The sequence below is a fragment of the Garra rufa genome, chromosome 16 (genome assembly GCF_049309525.1).
Source record: "Garra rufa chromosome 16, GarRuf1.0, whole genome shotgun sequence".
Taxonomy (NCBI): domain Eukaryota; kingdom Metazoa; phylum Chordata; class Actinopteri; order Cypriniformes; family Cyprinidae; genus Garra; species Garra rufa.
In genome coordinates, this window is record NC_133376.1 from 27,173,264 (window position 1) to 27,195,160 (window position 21,897).

The 21,897-nt window shown below is 35.1% G+C and overlaps 1 protein-coding gene across 4 annotated transcripts in view; it reads right to left on the minus strand.

Moving 5' to 3' along the window:
* diaph2 (diaphanous-related formin 2) overlaps window positions 1-21,897 on the minus strand; it is a 541,097-nt gene that overhangs the window by 107,830 nt on the left and 411,370 nt on the right. For all 4 annotated transcript variants that reach the window (XM_073820077.1, XM_073820079.1, XM_073820078.1 and 1 more), the window contains one exon: window positions 17,930-18,054. In XM_073820077.1, the coding sequence (XP_073676178.1) occupies window positions 17,930-18,054 (125 nt within the window). The remainder of the gene's footprint in view (window positions 1-17,929; window positions 18,055-21,897) is intronic.

The following is a 21,897-nucleotide window of genomic DNA, read 5'->3' on the forward strand; positions in this document are numbered from 1 at the left end:
ATATATATATATATATATATATATATATATTATATATATATATATATATATATTAAAATAATTTATTATAATTAAAATAGATAACATAATAATAATAAAGTTCAAACTGTTTATTTTTCTTAGCATCATCTTCATCATCATCATCATCATCATCAATATTATTAATAAATAAAAGCTATTATCAAAATAATATATATATATATATATATATATATATATATATATATATATATATATATATTTAATATATTATTACAATACTTACAAATTAAAATCTATAATACAATAATAAATAAAAAGCTAAAAATAAATTCATAATAAATAAATGTAAAAAATAATCGTTTCTATTCTTACTATCATCCTCATCATAATTATTATGAAATAACTATTAATATATATATATATATATATATATATATATATATATAAAAATATAAAAAATGAATTATAGATAAAAAAATAAATAAACTAATAAATAAATTAAGTAACTAAATACATGTTATAAATACTTATTTAATGTATTATTAAAATAATTTATTATAATTAAATTAACAATATTCTAAATATATTTTAAATATATTTAATATATACTTAATTAATATATTATTAAAATAATACATTATAATTACATAATAAAACAAACAATAGTTTAAACACTTTAATCTTATCATCATCATAATTATTATTATTAAATTATAAATAGTAATAAAAAATAATGTAATAGAATATAATAATAGTAATAATAAAAAAAAAACCAGAAACAGTATTTTAGTTATTATATTTTAAACAAACAGGGACAGGAAAAAAGACAGGGAAAGCAAACAACTGTCTATTAACTAAATGTTGTCGCAAAGTGCAACATGGCTCACTGGTTGATTGTAATGTGATGCCAATAATATGAAAAAGTTTTGTCAGGTTGCAAGTGTCCTGTGTAGACACGTTATGTGAGAACTCTGGTTCACAGACGATTGATAGCTGTCACACACTGATGAGTACAAGAGAACAAAGATCATTGCTAACACACCTGAGATGCCAAACGCTTTCCACTTTCTGTCTTTCAGTATCCCGCCCCCCCTAAAAAACAATCCTTCCTGATGGCCTACCTGTGTCCTAACCAATGGTGAGGGAGGGTAGCTAAAATCCAGGGGATCAACTGTAAGTCTTCATCACTAAGAGTCAATCCAAGGTCGGCGCTCGGTTCAGGCAGCTGGAGTGTGTCTGTCTCCCGAGCGCCGCTTAAATGACGAGGCTTACCGTACCTGTGCCAATGTCAGCTTCAATTCAAGACGGCCTGCTGTGTATTCTGCCGTGTGCTGAAATATCATCAGCCTCCACAAAATATGCGGTCCAGGGCTACAGTAAGCACATTATACAAGTCTTATGGCTATAATTAAGGTCTTATTATCTGCTGTTGTTAGATATGTGAGGAGATTACACTCTTGTTTTGACAGATCCTCACCACCATGGTGCTTACAATGCCGAGAGAGAGTGAGATTAAATGTGCAGTGTTGCTACAGAATGCTATTATTGTTATGCCATTATAACTCTGCTGTTTAAGTGGTATACAATTGTGTGCATCTTTAATGTGCACAAGTAAATGAGCCTTGCAGATCAGGCAGTGTAACTATTAGGCTACCGGATCAAGCCTACACGCAATGAGATGAAGCGAGCGCCACTACTGGGCGAAGTCGAATGAGTGTTGGCGGAAATGGCAATGCTCCACTGATCATAGCAATCAATAGAGCAGTAAATCACTGCAATAGGAATTTACTCAAAACAATAAGAAAAGACAGGCGACATGTCCATCATTTTGTTAAAGCACTGATAAAAATAAATAAATAAATAAAAATAAAAATAAAATAAGGAAAATTGTATTGCACAGTCATTATTTTGGAGTTTATTATTCAATGCTGTCTATAATAAATAAAATAAAAAAAAATAAAAAATAAAAAATATACATATCTGAGACTCAGATTAGCAAAATTCTTTTTTTTTAAATGATTTAATCTCAATGCTGTTTATAATAAATAATTAAATAAAATAAAAATAAGCAAAATAAAATATAAAATATAAATAAAATAGCTGCAACTCAAGACTTTTAGATTTAATCTCAATGCTGTCTATAATAAATAAAAAATAAAATAAACTAAAAAAAATATACAAAATATACAAAATAAACAAAAAATATATGAGACTCAGATTTGCAAAATTCATTTTTTAAATGATTTAATCTCAATGCTGTTTATAATAATGAAATAAAAAATGAACAGAATAAAAAAATATCTGAGACTCAGATTCACAAAATATTTTTTTTTAGATTTAATCTCAATGCTGTCTATTATAAATTAAAAATAAAATAAAATAATAAAAATATATACAAAATAAACAAAAAATATGCAAAATTCTTTTTTAGATTTAATCTCAAAACAGTCTATAATAAAAAAAACACAATAAAAATAAAATAAAATACAATATTAAAATAAATAATAAATAAATAAAAATAAAAATAAATAATAATATAGAAAAATATAAAATAAAATAAAAAATCAGATTCAGGTTTACAAAATTCTTTTTTAGATTTAATCTCAATCCTGTCTATAACAAATAATAAAACAAAAAAATACAATAAAATAATATAATAAAAAAATTAAATAAAATATCTAAGACTTGCAATTCTTTTTAGATTTAATCTTAATCCTGTCTGTAATAAATAATAAAATAATAAAACATATAATACAAAATAAAATTAAATACCTGAGACTCTCAGATTTGCACAATTCATTATTTGGAATTAATCTCAAAGCTGTCTATAATAAATAATAAAACAAAACAATATAATATAAAGCAAAATAATAAATAAAATAAAATATCTGAGACTCTCAGAAGATTAGCAAAAGTCTTTTTTAGATTTAATTTTAAAGCTGTCTATAATAAATAATAAAATAAAATAATATAATATAAAGCAAAACAATAAAATAAATTAAAAATATCAGAGAAGATTCACACAATTCTTTTTTTAGATTTAATCTCAGTGCTGTATAAAAAAAAAAAAAACTCAAATCTCAGGTGTTAAAGAGATCTCACCTTCTTCTTATGGGACTTAACTGAGAACCTTATGGTTAGATTGACCATTATAAACACAAAGTTAATGTGCAGAGCACAACAGACCATTTGACGAGCATAAAGGGAGACTGCAGATGTGTAATATTGAGACCCACAGCATTCATTATTTCCCTCAGATTCAGAGAAAATGTGCGAGAAAGCACTCATGAGGATGCTGTTTGCATCTGGGTACGTCTACAGGGTCTGGACTATAAATAGTATGCTAAACAGTGTGAAAGACGCCTTAGACATCCAAAGAAGTCAACTGTGCTGAACGCTCAGGGAGGGCTGTGTGTATTTCTTATTATGCACTCACTTTTCACTGAGGGCAATTTGTTGTGTTTGGGCTTATTTTTAATGAGGCAAAAAAGGCCTCACACATTCTTGGGTGTAAACACCTGATAAAAGCATTTCAAGAACACAACACAAATGTTGAACAGAGAGCTTTTTTGTTTTCGCCTTCACTGAACACAAAGCTCCAACACCGCTTTTGCAATATCATGGCATCATCATAAAGCAAACATGACTCATTTCGCCGAGATTTCAGGACGCATTTGCAAAAGTGGGCTCGGCAGAGACGGCGCGTGTCAGTGTGTGCGCGCACCTGTCTGTCGTCCAGAGGCGGTATCGTGCTGCTCGTCCTGTGGAAGCATGCGGTGACAAGACACAGCAGCTCTGAACAACCCCACCGTCCCCCTCTGTGTGATTGATGAGGCTAATTTTGTCAATTAATGAAGAAACCCCTGTTGATTAACATCAGATTGCAGTTTGTAACTGTTAGTGCACCAGTCTGTCAGAAATTCATTTTAATTAGAAGTCACCGCGCTGTACTCCGCTATCAGCTTCCAGATCTGCCGATCCACATCAGGACACGTCTAAGAACGCATCGCGGTTTCGCCGTACACCTCATTTCACCTATTCGCTGAGATTCCAGAGTGCCCACCTGGGCTGGACTTCCTGCTAATGCTGACATTATACATCATAATTAATTTGAACGCGCAAGATAATTAGCTGGCTGTATTTACATAATGAACCCGCTAATTGGTTCATAACAGGCGAATGCAGTCGATATATCCGGCTAATGGCATGTCTGAGTTCACATACATGAACGGACAGGGAGATGGACGGAAATGCTATGGGGCTAAATCTAATAGAGGACAAATAGAGATGTACGCCGAATTGTTTGCTGTTCTTTCAAGGAAGTCGTTAGGCATTAAGTGAAAATGTTTAGACATTAAAGACCCCAGGAAATCACATGATAAGAGTGGTGTTGACGTGATTTGATATTAAAATTGGATTCTTGTGCAAGGCATTTTCAAACTAAGGCTCATTTCTTTTTAGTATTTCTAGCCAATAGGGTTTAGTTAAAATGATTTGCTACTTCCTTGTTGATTGCAACATCTGATTGGCTAAAAAAAAACTGCTGCATTGATATCTATTTATATTTTTGGTAAGTGTTAAATTATATACAATGCCATTCAGAAGTTTGGGAGCAGTAAGATTTTTTAATGGAGTCTTTTTGCTCATCAAGGCTGAATTTATTTGATCAGAAATACATTAAAAAAACTGTAATATTGTAAAATATTATTACAACTTATAATATTGGTTTCCTATTTTAATATACTTTAAAATCTAATTTATTTATGTGAGGCAATGCTGAATTTTTATCATCCATTACTACTTCCTAGTTGATTGCAATATTTGATTGGCAAAAAAAATAATAATAATTCTACTGCAACAATATTCAATAATATTTTTGGTAAGTGTTATATTATATTCACTGTCATTCAGAATTTTGGGAGCAGTAATATTTAAAAAAAAAAAAAAAAATTATGGAGTCTCTTATGCTCATCAAGGCTGTATGTATTTGATCAGAAATACATAAAAAACTGTAATATTGTAAACTATTATTACAATTTATAATATGTGACCCTGGACCACAAAACCAGTCTTAAGTCGCTGGGGTATATTTGTAGCAATAGCCAAAAATACATTGTATGGGTCAAAATTATTGATTTTTCTTTTATGTCAAAAATCATTAGGAAATTAAGTAAAGATCATGTTCCATGAAGATTTTTTGTAAAATTCCTACTGTAAACCTATCAAAATTTAATTTTTGATTAGTAATATGCATTGCTAAGAACTTAATTTGGACAACTTTAAAGGTGATTTTCTCAGTATTTTGATTTTTTGCACCCTTAGATTTCAGATTTTCAAATAGATGTATCTCGGCCAAATATTGTCCTATCCTAACAAACCATACATCAATAGAAAGCTTATTTATTGAGCTTTCATATGATGTATCTCAGTTTTGTTTCAATTCTACTGCAAAAATATTCAATAGTATTTTTGGTAAGTGTTATATTATATACACTGCCATTCAGAATTTTGGGAGCAGTAATATTTTTTATTTTTTTATGCTCATCAAGGATGTACTTATTTGATCAGAAATACATAAAAAAACTGCAATATTGTAAAATACTATTACAATTTATAATATTGGTTTCCTATTTTAATATACTTTAAAATATAACTTATTTCTGTGACGCAATGCTGAATTTTCATCAGCCATTACTCTTTGGTGTCATACAATCCTTAATATGCTGAATTATTATCAGTGTTGAAATTGTTGCGCTGCTTAATATATTTTTAGGAACCTGTGACATTTTATTTTTTGGTGAACAAAGTTAAAAAGAACAGAATTTATTCAACATAGAAATCTTGTCTAACAATTTAAGTCTTTACTATCACTTTTAATCCATTTAACACACCTTTGCGGATTAAACGTATTAATTATATAAAAAAAAGGAAGAAAAAAATGTACAGACGCCAAACTTTTTTAATAGTTGTAGTGTATATTATAACACAAAATATTTCTATTTTGAATAAACACTGTTCTTTTTAAACTTTTTACTTATCAAGGAATCCTGAAAAAAGAGTCACATTATTAATTATTAAGCAGCACATTTTCCAACACTAATTATCAATCAGCATAATAGAATGATTTCTGAAGGATAATGTGACACTGAAGACTGAAGTAATGGCTGACGAAAATTCTTTTTTCTGTATTTTTGATCAAATAAATGCAGCATTGACAAGCATAAGAAACTTAAAAAAAAAAACATTAAAAATCTTACTGATCCAAACTTTTGAATGGCACTTTTTATATATAATGAGGACATGTTTTTATTATTATTATTATTATTTGATTTATTTATTTATTTTAGAAATGAATACTTTTATTCACCAAAGATACATTAAATTGATCAAAAGTGACGATAATATTATATTATTTATAATATTACGAAAGATTTCTATTTAAAATAAATAAAAGTAAACATTCTTTTGAACTTTCTATTTATCAAAGAATCCTAATAGAAATGTATCATGGTTTCCACAAAAAATAGGTTAGTTTTGACTTTTTATTTTTTTATTTTTTAGATTTATATGGCTTTTTTATCTCTTTTTTCCCCATTTAGAATGATTCCTGGATCGTGAGGATCACGCAACACTGACAACTGGAGTAATGGCTACTGAAAATTCATCTTTCATTTCAAAATATAATAAACAGAAAACATTTATTTCATACTGCAATAATATTTCACAAAAGTACTGTTTTTACTGAGGTCTTTAAAAAAACTTAAGTAGCGGTAATGTCCTCAAAGCAAACAACCATGGCCTAAAAACCACTTTTTGATTTCATAAGGTCTTTAATTTGATTTATAATTTGGTCTGACTCCGATCTGGTGGGACGGCAAGTTCGCTAATGATACTGAGGGTCTTTTCATCAGTCCACACTCCTGGGTGATTTATATTCAGCCTTATACTTCTTATTTGCACTAAAGTACAATAAATAGTAGCAGTGGTAAAATTTCACAGCGTGGAGTGGAATAATCGGCAACCGTCCAACCCCGTATATCTTCAGCGTGGACTAAGTACACTTCAACTTTCCATTTAAGAAATCACTGAGGCATCAGTTGTTATATAAGTGCCTTAGAGTCATTTCTGCTGTGATATGGTGATAACGCTCATTATGGCAGACAGAGGTTTGCACAGCAGAGGCTCTCCGAGGCCATGTTTATCTTTTCTTTATCGTTTACGGAAACACAATCCATGCAATCCAATACACAGCTCTGCTTCTTCTGCGTGCCGCCTTGTCTTAAAACAACACATATGCAAACAGAGGTTTCTAACACAACAGTATGTTTCCTCTCTCACACATCCCAATTTTCATTTGATAAAGTAATTTGGCGACAATGGTGCAATTCAGCGGCGAGGGGTTGGGATTTCCATTAAAACATCAAATGAAAGTGAAATTACGAGCCATGACGGCGAATGAGTTGAAAAAGCACAGAAGAGCGAGTCGGTGTCTACAGTGGGATTAACACGGAGCAACAAGTGCTGAGTGCTTTGCATCAAACCCACGGGCCCATGACAAATGAGTAGGAGAAGCTCTGCGTCTATTACCCGGCTTTAAGCCAGAGTCTTCAGGGGTTATAATGAAGTACTGACTGGAGCAAAAGCAGAAAGTTCCAAAGGATGAGTACTCTCTGTGGATCCTCGCCAAAACCCTCAAGACAACAGGGACACGCTCTCTGTCTCTATCTCTCTCTTTGTCTGCCTCCCTCTCAGATTGAGTGCATTCAAGTATGCTAACTAGATGTGTTATTTTTCTCTCTCTCTAAGTGACGAAAGTCCAGGGTGGTGGTGTACCGTTCTAGGACTGTTTCTTTATCCCTCAGGGAGAACAGGGAAACCTGATGTCACTATAAATCAGAGACAGGAGGTGGAGGCGGGGTGAACGGGAAGAAATTGTAATGTTCAAGTGGTTACAGCCATGAAAGCTCCGCCTTTCAGTTTAAAAAACTAATAGTTGTCAGGTTTTATTAATGATTTCAAATGCTGTTATTAAAATACTAATGAACAGATTCTGTCTTTTCCCAATCAAGAAGAAATGAATAAAGAATGCCTCTTAGGTCTCTAAATATGAATTAAGGTGGTAAACCTAATGCAGAATTGCAATTAAGAAGCTGAAAGTAGTATTAAAATGAATTCAAATTTACACTGCCGTTCAAAGTTAAAAAGTTTTTTAAACAACAGTATGAAATATTATTGCTATTTAAAAGAACCGTTTTCTATTTTAATATACTTTAAAATATAATTTATTTCTGTAATGCAAAGGTGAATTTTCATCAGCCATTATTCAAGTTGTCAATGTCACACAATCCTTCAGAAAGCATTTATTATTAATGTTGCAAACAGTTGTGCTGCTTAACATTTTTTGGAATCTGTGATACTTTTTTTCAGGATTACTTGACGAATAAAAAGTTAAAAGAACAGCATTCATTCAAAATAGAACTTTTCTAATCAATTTTACACACACTTACTGAATAAAAGTATTAATTTATTTTAAACAAAGAAATGTAATATTTACTGACCCCAAATTTTGAACTGTAGTGTATTGTTACAAAATATTTTTTTTTATTTTAAATAAATGCTGTTCTTTTAAAAATTATATTTATCAAAGAATCCTAAAAAAAAGTCACAGTATTCCAAAAAATTTAAATAAGTAAATACATAAATAAAGAATAAGCAACATAACTGTTTCCAGCATTGATAATAAATCAGCATATTAGTATGACTTCTGAAGGATCATTTAACACTGGAGGACCGGAGTAACGATGCTGAAAATTCAGCTTTGCATCAAAGGAATAAATTCTATTTTAAAGTATATGAAAATAAAATTAAATTGCAATATTATTTCACAATCTTACAGTTTTTTTTTTTCTGTATTTTTAATCAAATAAACAGCCTTGATGAGCAGAAAATATTTCTTTAAAAAATCTTACTGATTCCAAACTTTTGAACAGCACTGTATACAATATTTTTTGGGGAAAAATAAAGGAAAAAACTTTATATAAATATTTTAAACATAATAATAATAACATAAATGTTAATACATATAATTATATAAATGAATTAGAATAATAAAATAAATAATAGTGTCAACTTCCTATGAGCTGTAGCCAATTATATTCAAATCAAAGATTTTTCATTTCGCCCAACCTTAGTACACACAGGAGCTGCAGTTGCACTCCTATTACCCTACTCAGAAAACAGCTGCCCGGAGGGGTTACCAAGATGGCTGCTGAGTGAACCGACTTGCCTACAGGGAGTTTGTTGCAAACACAAGCAGACAGAGCCACAATTAGCACGACAGCATGGAAAATATAAAGTCAGTTGCACACTGATTGTGTGTCGCTCATTTACTGAGGCATTAAACTGGCCATTTAACTGGTATTACAGGACTAATAACAGAAATGAGAACAGAACCAAATGATCCAGATAGAACATTATAAAGGACACATTTTTATATAAAACATGACTGCCATTAGACTGTGTCGTTAGGAGACTAATACGGCCAGCTCAGATTCCTTATTTGATGTGTGAAGTCATACTGGCATTGGGCTAAAATGTGTTTTTTGATTAATCATGTTCCAGATTCTGACACTGGGAATGCAGCAGATATGAAGTATAATTCAAAAACTGATGGACTGGAAGAAGACACACTGGCAAATCCTATCATCTATGACTCGGAAAAGACATTTCCTCCAACGAACGTGGCGACCACATGCCACTTTGAGAGCCCTTGAGTGGGATCGGCCTTTATATATTCCTCGTCATCTCTCCATACGCCTAATATGCCAAGCATGAAATGGAATGTAGCCTAATACAGATCACCACCTCTCGGATGGAATTGGACGGTGCTTCGCATGTAAATCTACACAGACCTCCTACTTCCTATTTTCTGGAGATGATGTGTTACACACAGGAGAAGGAATGAAAGAGAGAGAGAGAGAGCCGACTGAAGGCTTTCACCTCCACCCTGGGAGTAGTATGCCTGTCAGCCTCAGTCGTAGTGGCCATGTCAGCCCTGAGCTCCGGGTTAATGGACCTGCCAAATCAGCCCAGTTTTCCCCTCTCCTAATGAGACACTGATTGTGGAATTTCCAGAGAATTCACACGCATAATGATAACTCGCATAGAGACGTTTCCATGACTGACTGAGACCGAACAACTACGAAAAATCAGGTCAGGCAATCACGAAAATTTGATTTATGAAATACGATAGCAGAAATATGCTCGATCTCTTTCAAAGTGTCATTTTCATTAGAGGAGAGTGCAGAGCTGATACGTGTCTCTGGAGGGTGAGGCCCAGACAAACGCTTGTGTGTGACGACAGCGGATAATTTCAACCGTTTGGCTGTGCTTTAGGGAACGTAATATGATCGAGGCAGATGAACTATCTGAGGGTCTGATGAAGACGGGGCCGCAGTGGGAGTAAACGTAGCTGTCTTTGGGTAAATGAGTACCATACCCAGCCACTGCTGGGAGCCCATTGGCTTACGAAGAACACACAGTGCTAATATCTAAAAGAGCCAAATGGGAGATATAGACAACTCAGAAAGGTTGAGTCTTGCTAGAAATTGAATCATTGACGGTTTATAGCTATTATGATTATTCCTCCCCCACCCGACGGTTCCAGTTTCCGCTAGAGTTATCCTTATAAAACACACTCCCAAATGTCAATTCAATCAATTAAACACGGCAATAATACCACAAATGGCCAAAGCAAAACAGCACTTTAACAATCAGCATCATTCTGCATCAGTGGCACTGATGTTCCATTAAATACCCTTCTAATCATGGCTTTACAAACGCAGCCTCCTCCCAAAGCGCGGAGGGCTGCGCTGAATGGCGGAAGCTTTGAGGATGGGATTTGAAGAGGCAGCTATCGAGCCTCTCTGGTTCGTGCTGAGACTCCCCCACCCAGCCACACATCAAGGCAATCAAGTGCATTAGCATATGCAAAATCCTATCACACAAAACACATGGTTTGGATGCCATTTCCCAATAAACACGAATCTGCGCACGCCGGCAACATAATCACAGGCGCGGGCGCCAAGTCGGTTTTGTGCTCAGACTTCGGCCTTTTGCTTTCTTTATGACTATCATTACTGGAATTGCAATTATTATTTGGTCGCACTTTTGTTTATTCTGTTCAGGACCAATTAGAATTTGTTAATTAAAATCTTAATATCTCCTGTGACACACGGTAAATTAAAGTTAGCCATTGTTGTCGAACAATGCCATCCCCTGTAGACAATACAGTCCTGGAATAAACAAAAAGGCCATGGAAAGGAAGTCAAAGATATGGCCTGAATCAATCATCTTTTCATCTGTTTACTTTGGTCCAGTTCTGTATCAATAAATGAAAGAACTGAGATGCAAATTTGGATTCGCTCAATTGTTCTCAAGCAAATTTCTCTGGAACTAAAGGCAGACGCTGAGCGTTCTTATGAGGTAAACATAACCAGCGCAGGATGCCACCACATTTCTCTGACCTAATTCCATAATTAACAGAGGTTTGAGACTGAGCAGAGAAGGAGCTGGAAACACGGCGCAGACTGGCTGTAAACACATCTTCATCAATTCATTAGAGACTTTGTACCCAAAGGTAAAATAATAATCGGCGTTGATCATTTCTCACCTCGATTTGCATGATCTACTGGAGCAATCTGTAACGCTCAGGCGTGCAGAAAGTCGCACAAGCTTTCGAAGAAACCCTATATGACTTGTGATTTACATCAGGTGGATGAAATGTTCTCCCGCAGCACTCTGTGTATTTCCGCTTCTCTCAACCCATCAAACATCGCTGCCTAAAGCTACTGCATCTCCACAGCAGGTATTAAAACACACAGCGAGAATGTGTGCCAGAATACTACAACGCGTAAAAGGTGCTACGCTGGGAATCAAGTGTTACGCTGCCCTGCTGAGCGCTGGCCGACACTCTAAAACCAGGATGGAAACCACAGCCTTTCAAAAAGAAATGCGCAGTGCACAATAGAACAATGGCCTCAGATATTTCTCTCTTGAAGAATGACTGTTTATGCCAGTGAGTTCAGGTTTGCCGAATGTATGCTCCTCTGAAAGCAGAGGTTAAGAAAACAAGTAAATCACACATTTCCTATAGAATGACCAGCCTGGCTGCTCTGTAGCACTTCCCTCGGTGGGTGATTTCCTCTGTCTAACGAGGCATTGTGTTCGGCAGCTACGAGAGATGATTTGTTTATAGGCATTTTAAAGAGAGCCACAATAAAGTCCAAAGCTTCAGGGAGTCTTTAAAGAAACTGCACCCTCTCACCTGAATGGTATGTTTATGGCTTAGCAGGTGAAAATGAAAGCTGTGAATTTTATGCACATGTTCATTTAGTGAGCATGGAGCAAATAAGCATTTTTATCTCCGCTATGCCACTTTGACCATGCCTTTTTTCATGAGCAAATAAATTATGTATTTATTTAGAGTGCCTTTCAAAAGTTTGGGATCAGTTCATGTGTTTTATGCTCATCAAGGCTATGTTCATTTGATCAAAAATACAGAAAAAAAAAATTAATATTGTGAAATATTATTACGATGTAAAGCAATGTTTTTTTTTATATCAATTAAAAATGTATACAACAAAACTCATTCTAATATGCTGATTTATTATCAGTGCTAGAAACAGTTTAATATTTTGCTTAATATTTTTTGGAACCTGTGATACTTTTTTTCAGGATTCTTTGATAAATAAAAGGTTCAAAAGAACAGCATTTATTTAAAATAGAAATGTTTTATAAAAATATACACTACTGTTCAAAGGTTTGGGTTAGAACATTTTATTCTTTAATTTTTTTGAAAGAAATTAACACTTTTATTCACCAAGGATGTGTTAAATTAATAGAACATGATAGCATAGATTAACTTTATAAGAAAATATTCATATTTTTAATAAATGCTATTCTTTTTAACTTGCTATTCAAGGAATCCTGAAAAAAATAATCACAGGTTCCAAAAATATATTTGGCAGTGCAACTGATAATTCTAACAAGTTTCTAACATTGATAATTCTAATAATAAATCTGCATATTAGAATGATTTCTGAAGGATCATGTAACCCTTAAGACTGGAGTGACAACTGATGAAAATTCAGCTTTGCATCACATGAATAAATAATAATTTAAAGTATATTAATATAAAAACATTATTTTATATTGTAATAACATTTTACAATATTACTGTTTTTTTGCTGTATTTTGATCAAATAAATGCAGCCATAAGAGTCTTCTTTAAAAAAAAACATTACAAGTCTTACAGATCCCAAACTTTTGAATGACAGTGTATATAAAACTGTATTAAACAATTAAGTTAATTTCAATAGTTAATACTACTAATAATATTACAATTAATACATTTCCACATACTTGTAAAAATAAAACATTAATTTTAAAATAAAAGTTTGAAATACGTAAATACTTTAATGAAAGGTCAGACTGATATTTTACCAGAGATAAGAAGAAGCTTTTCTATGGTGCCTCAACACTATGACAAAATATATCTATATTCTATATACACTTCTATTGCTAATTGTCAAAATTGACAATTATCATCAAACTATATGGCTGAAGGCTGAAGGATTATATGGTCACAGACACATGTTTATCAGTATTATCAGTATAATGGCTTCAAACATGGCTCATCTAATACAAATTTAGATTCAGAACTATCTATTTTCAAAAGTTCCTTTCGCACGTCACTGTATTTATTTGAACTTTTCTGTTCCTGCATGTGCTATGTCATTAGAGAGGTGGCGGCGGGAGAGATTGGCCGACTGATTGGTGTTTTTCAGTCCCTAGAGAGAACAAAGGTTAAGTTAAATACCAGCGCACTGAATTATAGCAGAGCGAGATCTATTAGGCAGGCCCCCTCATCCGTCAAAACTCAGTATGGACGCCGAACGCCGCTGCAACCCTTTCGCTCTCCATTAAGTTCCCAGTACGCCCGGTCCCCAGGCAGGCCACCGCCAACACTGTCCCTCTGCTGAGTTACAGCTCTCCTGGGGCCGCCAGTTCATTTAAAAGCCTTTGTGGGGTGCCATTAATTCTGATAGATAGATATCACTAAACTGCTGAACAAACATCCTACTCAGTCATTTGCATACATTACAGTAATGGTGGAAAAAATAAAGCATTCCCACCGATAGGAGCTGTGCGTATGAGCTACTCCACCAGCATTTCACCAGTTATTTAGAACGGTTTTAAAGCAGGGGATTGTAATAACTATACGGTTTTAATGTATGCTGGGGTATCTATGTATGAAATGCATTTATGTAATGAAAAACTCCCCATCCTCACTGTGAACGTATTTATGAGGATATTTCAACGATACAAACAACACATACTGTAATATTTTCCAAAGCACGGCTAAACTAAAAACAAAAAAAGAAGAAAAAAATAAAACAATTTCATTGTTAGCAGGTAGTGTGAATTATGATGCACAGAGATCTTCAGTAGTAATAACGGATTAAATAATGTATACGAGGCAGTGGGAGTCTATTTCATTTTTCCAAATACCCACAATGCATCTGCAGCTACTCTCCCATAGCTGACCCAATACTTTAGACAAACATACTCTCGTACATATTGCGGGAGGGAATATTAAGCAGTCGGTAATAAAAGTAAATTCCTTTATTTGACTCTAAAAACTAACCCTTATGCATATCAGGAGTTTATTTCTCTCTCGCAACAGTGCGCTCGGTGCATTTTCCAACCGGCCCTGATTTGCTGCCACAATCATTTCTATTTAATGGATCAATATATCAACGGTGCATCACCATGTAAGCTAATAAATGCATATTTGTTCCAGAGTTTTAAGCGCCTTAATGTGAATCTAATATGATATTCCCATATTTGGTGAGATTTTTTAATATTGCAAAATGTCACCTCCACACTTTCAGAGGGGTGTGAAAAGTGTACCGCTATTATTACATCCAAAAAAAAGCTGACTCCTACCTAGGCAAAATTCCTCAGCCGCTCTCTCTCTAGTTAAAGCCTTTTTATCTCATAAAATTTGGTACATAGTAGTTCATTCTCTCCTCCTATCTCGCTGGCAGGGCTCTAAATCTGCAGTTTGAGCTGCCATGAAAACTGAAAAGAAACAAATGTTCTGCATATGAAACGCCACAATCGTATTGTGTTGGGTCTCCCTGGAGCAGCAGAGAATAAAAAAAAAAAAAAGAAGCCCACAGAATAGTGTGATTTCAGGGTAGATTAAATCACATGGATCTCAAGGCTACAGTTCATAAAAACGGAAGAAATCTGAAGATTCTGACAGTGCCCACCTGGAGTAGTGTGATTTGGATGAGTATCTACAGGCAAAGAAAACACTGTAAACCAGGTAACATCTGTCTTTTCCCTCATTCCTTTCCCACCCCGTTTAAACAAATCCTCAAGCGCGAGACTAAAAAGCAAAGGTTTTTAAAACACTTCCTGCACTGCGATTCTGCACAGCGTAGTCATTTGTCAAAGGGTCGCATCGAGGTCAAACTCAGAAAGCCTGTTGCTATGGCAAGCAATAGAGCACATCTAGCAGAAAGCGCACACACCCACCTCCACTTTCACAAATTCAATCACTCCCTCTATAACATCTAGCCTGCTGTCCACAATGGCCGAGTGAAACAGCTTTCGGCCTCCTTTAGCTCAGTGACAATGTCTGCCCTGTCATCCGCAAAAGAGCTGGCGCAGCTGTGTTTGAACGTGCTGTCAGTCAGCATCTCTCCAGCCGGGCTCCGACGCCTCTGAAAACGAGTCGCGACTGGTGCACAATGAGGGTGGAGCCTTTCCCTTTCAGCCACGGCTTTCTCGCTCACTGCTAAAAAACCCCTCTCGAATCATCAAACAGACGTGACTGCATTCAGCTTAGGCGGCATGCCGGCTCTGATGACAGATCAGGTGAGACAGGGACGAGATGCGGCCGCATTTGCACTCGGGGCCCGGTCGGCTTTTACAATCCTCTGGGGACGCCGGCAGGCCCCGGCGCTGCCGCAGTGGATCCGCGCCTCTCCATTTCCCCTCACTCAAGTTCCAATCCTCCCCGAGTCCTGCTAATCAATACTGTCACTAAGGCCACAGAGGTATTCTGGCTTGTTTTTTCGTGCCGCACTGCAGGCGAGAGCAGCTCATTGTTCTTAAATCATACAAACCTAAGCAGCCCTCTTTGACTCGGAGCAGATTTTTTTATGCGTGCCGGGGCTATTACTCTTATGCCACCCAAAGTGCCGCGTAAGCCCCCCATAAATCTCTGCGTTAAGCTCGTGAACAAAGAGCTAAAATAAGGTTAACTGCTGTCTTTCCTGTGCTTGGGGAACATATGGGAAGACTCTCAGACTTGATAAGTCATTGATTAATGGTTCTTACTCGTAGTTAATAACACCGCTGAGGAACGACGGGAATCGCAGTGGGAATATAAAAGCCAGGCCGTCGCTCAGAACCGGCACAAAAGTCAAACTTCCCTAAATCAGCACCATTTCTGGTTTGGATTGCATAAACATTCGCATGTCAGTTTGCAAAAGTCAAACAAGTGTCTAACTTCCTCACTTCTTACAGTTTGAGAAGTGCTGTGGCATCTAATTCGATTTGAGGGCAGCGTTTCTGTTATCGAAATGGGAGAGGTGCTCTGAGAGCTGATAGCCCTCAGAAAGTTCCAGAGAGGGGGCCTGTGGCTGGTCAGCAGATGAAATCAGCATGGGGTTATAAGTATAGAAGGCTAAGAAGCCCTCCATTAGAGTCTGTGGGGAGAAACTTGGGCGGTATAAATAGCTCCCAGGCTGAACTCCCTTTGGAGAGCTTGAGAGAGACAAGGAGAACGCTGATAAACATCTCACTTTGAGACAGCCTATCCAAGCCTATCCAGTATTTTTGTCTTGTTTTCCAGTTAAAACATTTAACCATTCCTAAAACAGGATACTTAGAAAATAAGGCTTGTATTCTAGAAATATTCTATTCTTATTCCATATTTTTTCTTTGTTTTCTTGTTGTTTAAAACTAATATGGGTGCAAACAAATCTAAATAATGAGAAAATCACCTTTAAAGTTAAGTTCTTAGCAATGCATACCACTAATCAAAAATTAAGTTCTGATATTTTCATGGTAGGAAATTTACAAAATATCTTCATGGAACATGATCACTATTTAATATCCTAAAGATTTTTGGCATTAAAGAAAAATCGATGATTTTGACCAATAAAATTGTTGTTGGCTGTTGCTACAAATATACCCATGCTACTTAAGACTGGTTTTGAGGTCCAGGGTCACATATGTCTTGTTATATTTATTATTAAATAGATCAAATCAATATAATTTCTGAAAACAAGGAAATTAATGAATTAATTCATTTGTTTTATGGATATTTACACTGCCATTCAAAAGTCTGAGATCGTAAATTTTTTATTTTTTTGCTTTTTGCATTTTGTATATGCATTCAATTGATTAATTACAGATAAAATTACAGTAAAGACATTTATAATGCTACAAAAATGTTATATTTTTCTTATAATTGTAATTATAAGAAATGTTTCCTGTGCATCAAATTAACTAAATGAATTCTGAAGGATCATGAGAAACTGAAGACTGGAGTAATGGCTGCTGTAAATGCAGCTTTGCCATCACAGGAATAAATCACATTTTAAAATTTATTAAAAATGCATTTTGATCAGATAAATACAGCTTTGCTGAGCATAAGAGAAATCTTACGACCTCAAACTTTGAACTACCAAATGTTTAAATGTTTGTCGTTAGAAAATGGAAAACAAATCAAAAATACTAATTAAGAATTATTATGTTTCATAGCTTATTAAAAAAGGGACCTCAGCACCTCATTCCTGCACAGAAGCCTACTAAACTTTTGTTAGCATAGGAGACAGTAAAAGCAGTAAATGTACTCAAAGGATATCGACATTTTTTCAACAAACTTATCCTGCTTTTCATCCGTCTTGGGGAAGTTCTGGATGTCATTCTCTAGCCTCTGAATATGCCGCTCCATTGTGTCCAGGCTGGCTTTCAGGATCTGGGCAGATACTGTAAAAAAAACACAAACAAACAATGGGTTATGGGTATGCTGCTTAGTTCGTGGTCAAAGAAAGAATTATATCATGATACAAGACAAGAAACGACTCATGAGTCTATGAGCTCATGTTTAACTGTACTGAGCCATAGTGTACAGTTGGGCTTTATTATGTGTTATTTTGTTTATTTTTATTATTATTTATATGTTTTTTTTCTCCTATACTGTGTAGGTGGTAGCTGTCTGCCTACCTCATAGTGTTTAATGAACTCCAGTGCTCTTATTTAAAATTCAACATCTTGACAAGCATATTAAGTCCAGCATCTAACTCAGCCCTCAGAAATGTTTGGCTATGAAGTCTGTTAAACACTGCACTGAAGTTACTGTCAAAGGGTTTCTATATCAACTTTTAAACTCTAGAGACTTTGATCAGTGACATTATTACTTGAGGCAAAGCATGCCACATTTAATATCGATAAATAATCATGCATGGAGCATATCGGAATAGTGATTCAGGCAAATTAGCACTCATTTAAAGCACTGATCATGTATGTTGGGAAAAAAGAACACATAAATAAGACTAATGTGAATCAAAAGCCAAAAGGGGGCAGCTGTGGCCTAATGGTTAGAGAGTCGGACTTGTAACCCAAAGGTTGCAGGTTCAAGTCTCAGGTCCAGCAGGGATTGTAGGTGGGGGGAGTGAATGTACAGCACTCTCTCCACCCTCAATACCACGACTGAGGTGAGTCCCTTGAGCAAGGCACCGATCCCCCAACTGCTCCCCGGGCGCCGCAGCAATGCCTGCCCACTGCTCCGGGTGTGTGTTCACGGTGTGTGTGTGTTCACTACTGTGTGTGTGCACTTGGATGGGTTAAATGCAGAGCACAGATTCCTAGTATGGGTCACCATACTTGGCCTCACTTCACCTCCTTTCCTTTATTATTGTTTTTTTGGCTTAAAAAATAGTCAACAGAAACCACCGATCACTAAACTTTGAAAAGAGGAAAAAGCGTGAAATTATTTTTTTGTTTATTTGTATCTGATGTAATATTAAAACTAATTTTTAAAAGATTCTCTGAGCCTAGATGATGTAGTGATGCCAACTAATTCAATAACTTACAAAACTATAACAATAATACTAATAATACTACAATAAACTAATTTTGTAATACAGATTTTTTTTCCCAAAAACTTTTAAACTAATATGTTTAATCTCCCTTTCTAAAAAGTCAATTGGACCTTCTATCTCGTTTTTCTTATCACCCTGTACTCGAGCATATATTGGCTGGTCTGTGTTGTAAATCTTGCAGGTGTGCTCAGGTGGACAGGTGCACTGAAGTGATGCTGGAGTTGCTGACTGCGGCTGCTGTCCTGAGGCTGAGTGGCGTCAGCATGGGTTCAGCTTCATTAATCTCTACATAATCACTGTTTACTGCTCTCCGTCTCTCTCTGCACTCACTGTAGTCCTTTCAAGTCTGGACTTCAAAGCGGCAGCAGTGTCTTAGGGGGATCAGTAGGGATGCGGACACAGTCGTGGCGCCGTTCTGTGATTGGTGTATGGCTTTAGCTTTATTGATACACACGGTACCGAATGATCACGGCACAAGAAGGTCTGTCTGAGAGGGTCAAAGCTCTGACTCATCAGAGACATGAGAGGCTTTGTATGGGTCTTAGAGTGGACAAACACTCTTCAAGAGGACTGCCATGAGGACATTCTGAGTAAGCAACCCAGGTGCAGATTTAAGCTTATATAGTAATTACTTAATTATGTCTAACATAGGGATGTCAAAAGTACTCTACATATGTGACACTGGACCATGATTACCATGATCATCTGAAACTTGAATAAACAAGCTTTGCATTGATGTATGGTTTGTTAGGATAGGACAATATTTGGTTAAGATACAACTATTTGAAAATCTGGACAATACAAATATTGAGAAAATTGCCTTTAAAGTTGTCCAAATGAAGTTCTTAGTAATGCATATTACTAATCAAAAATTAAGTTTTGATATATTTATGGTAGGAAATTTACAAAATACCTTCATTATCTTTAATAATTTTTGGCATAAAAGAAAAATCGATAATTTTGACCTATGCAACGTATTTTTGGATATTGCTACAAATATACCTGTGCTATTTATAACAATATTATTGTTTTTACTGCATTTTTCATCAAACATTGTAACTACAACCATGGTGAGCAATGTTGGGGAAAGTTACTTTTAAGAGTAATGCATTACATTATTGTGTTACTCCCTAAAAAAGTAACTAATTATGTTACTTAGTTACTTTTTATAGAAAGTAATGTGTTACATTATTTTGTGTTACTTTTGTGCTTTTTAAATCTGGGTAGGGCTTGCTTGTTTGTTTTTAATATTAAAAGTTTGATTTTTAGCAAATGTAAAAACGCTTTCACACCAAAAAGTGAAATGAATAAGCCTAAGGCCTGAAAGAAAAGTATATTCACGTCTGTACAGTAGAACTGAAGGAAAAGGAAGTTCAACACTCTTCAGCAATGAGTAAAATTAAGCACAAATGTTAGTAAGTTTTGCTTATTAGTATGGTTGAATTGGATCAACAGAGATCAGCAGCAAAGATATTGGTTAACAAAATGGGATTAGATACATAAAGGAAACAAAAAGTGACTCACAATATTTTATTGTAAATGAAAAAGTAATGCATTACTTTAGTGGTTACTTGAAAAAAGTAATTTGATTACGTACTGTAACTTGTGTTACTTGTAATGCATTACCCCTAACACTGTTGGTGAGCATAAGAGAACTATTTCAAAGACAGTAAAATAATAATAATAATAATAATAATAATAATAAATGAATGAAAAAAACAAACAAACTTGCCAGCACCAAACTTTTCAAAAGTATTGTATAGTGCACCCTGCAATTTTGTTTTAAAAGTCTGGTTAGCCTAGCTCCATGATTCAATCTCTGTTATTTCCCGAGGTCAGTGCTAATAACATCTGCTTTAACTTTTCCTACTCGACAATAAAGCCAAAATAGGAGGACATTGGGCAGTAGCTACAAATCTACTCAAAGCACTAACAACAATATAAAGGGTAGCATCCGTGTCATTAGTAGCATGCTGGAGGAAACCCACAACTGGGGATTTACTGTCCCCTAATCAAGGCTTACAAAGCCGAGGTTAACACTCTGTCTGAGGACAGGTCTTGTGAGAGAACAGAAGCAACAGAGAGAGAAAATCGAGCGAGTGGGCAAGGGCACAAGTTTAAGCTTTTTCAATGATGCTACAAGCTTGTCAGGCTGGTTTTAAAAGCTAAAAGACTGTTGGTTTAAAATACTCTGATGGCATGTTGCACTGATTTTTAAAGGGGGTGAGAGAGAGAGATTTGTGGGCAGACAGATGACGGAGATGGATAGGCAAGATAGCATGGTGTGTGCCTCTCTGGACCTGGTGCTTAGGGAGCAGCAAGGGTGAGAAAAAGCCAGCTTTGAGTTCAGCTAATAACAGCACTGACTGACTCATCTCTCAGGCCTTGCCACTGATGAAACGCAAACACTAGGGACCAAATTAAGAATTCTCAGCTCTGTTCCAAAATTGAGCATGCATCCTTTAGAGATAACAGGCAAAATACCCCAGACATCATTTATTATATGATTTTGAAAATGCCAATTTTGAGTCAAAGCAGAAACACGCTGTTTTCATGCATGGCTCTTTAAATGCAAATGAGCTGCTGTTCCCCGCCCCCTTTTCAAGAATAGGGTTGTGCCTTTACAGCTCGTACTTCAGAAACTCTGAGGAAAAAAACATCTGTTTGGTTTTGATTATCATGTCTATCATGCTGAAATCATGTGTTGATCAAACCAAATTAGTTTAAA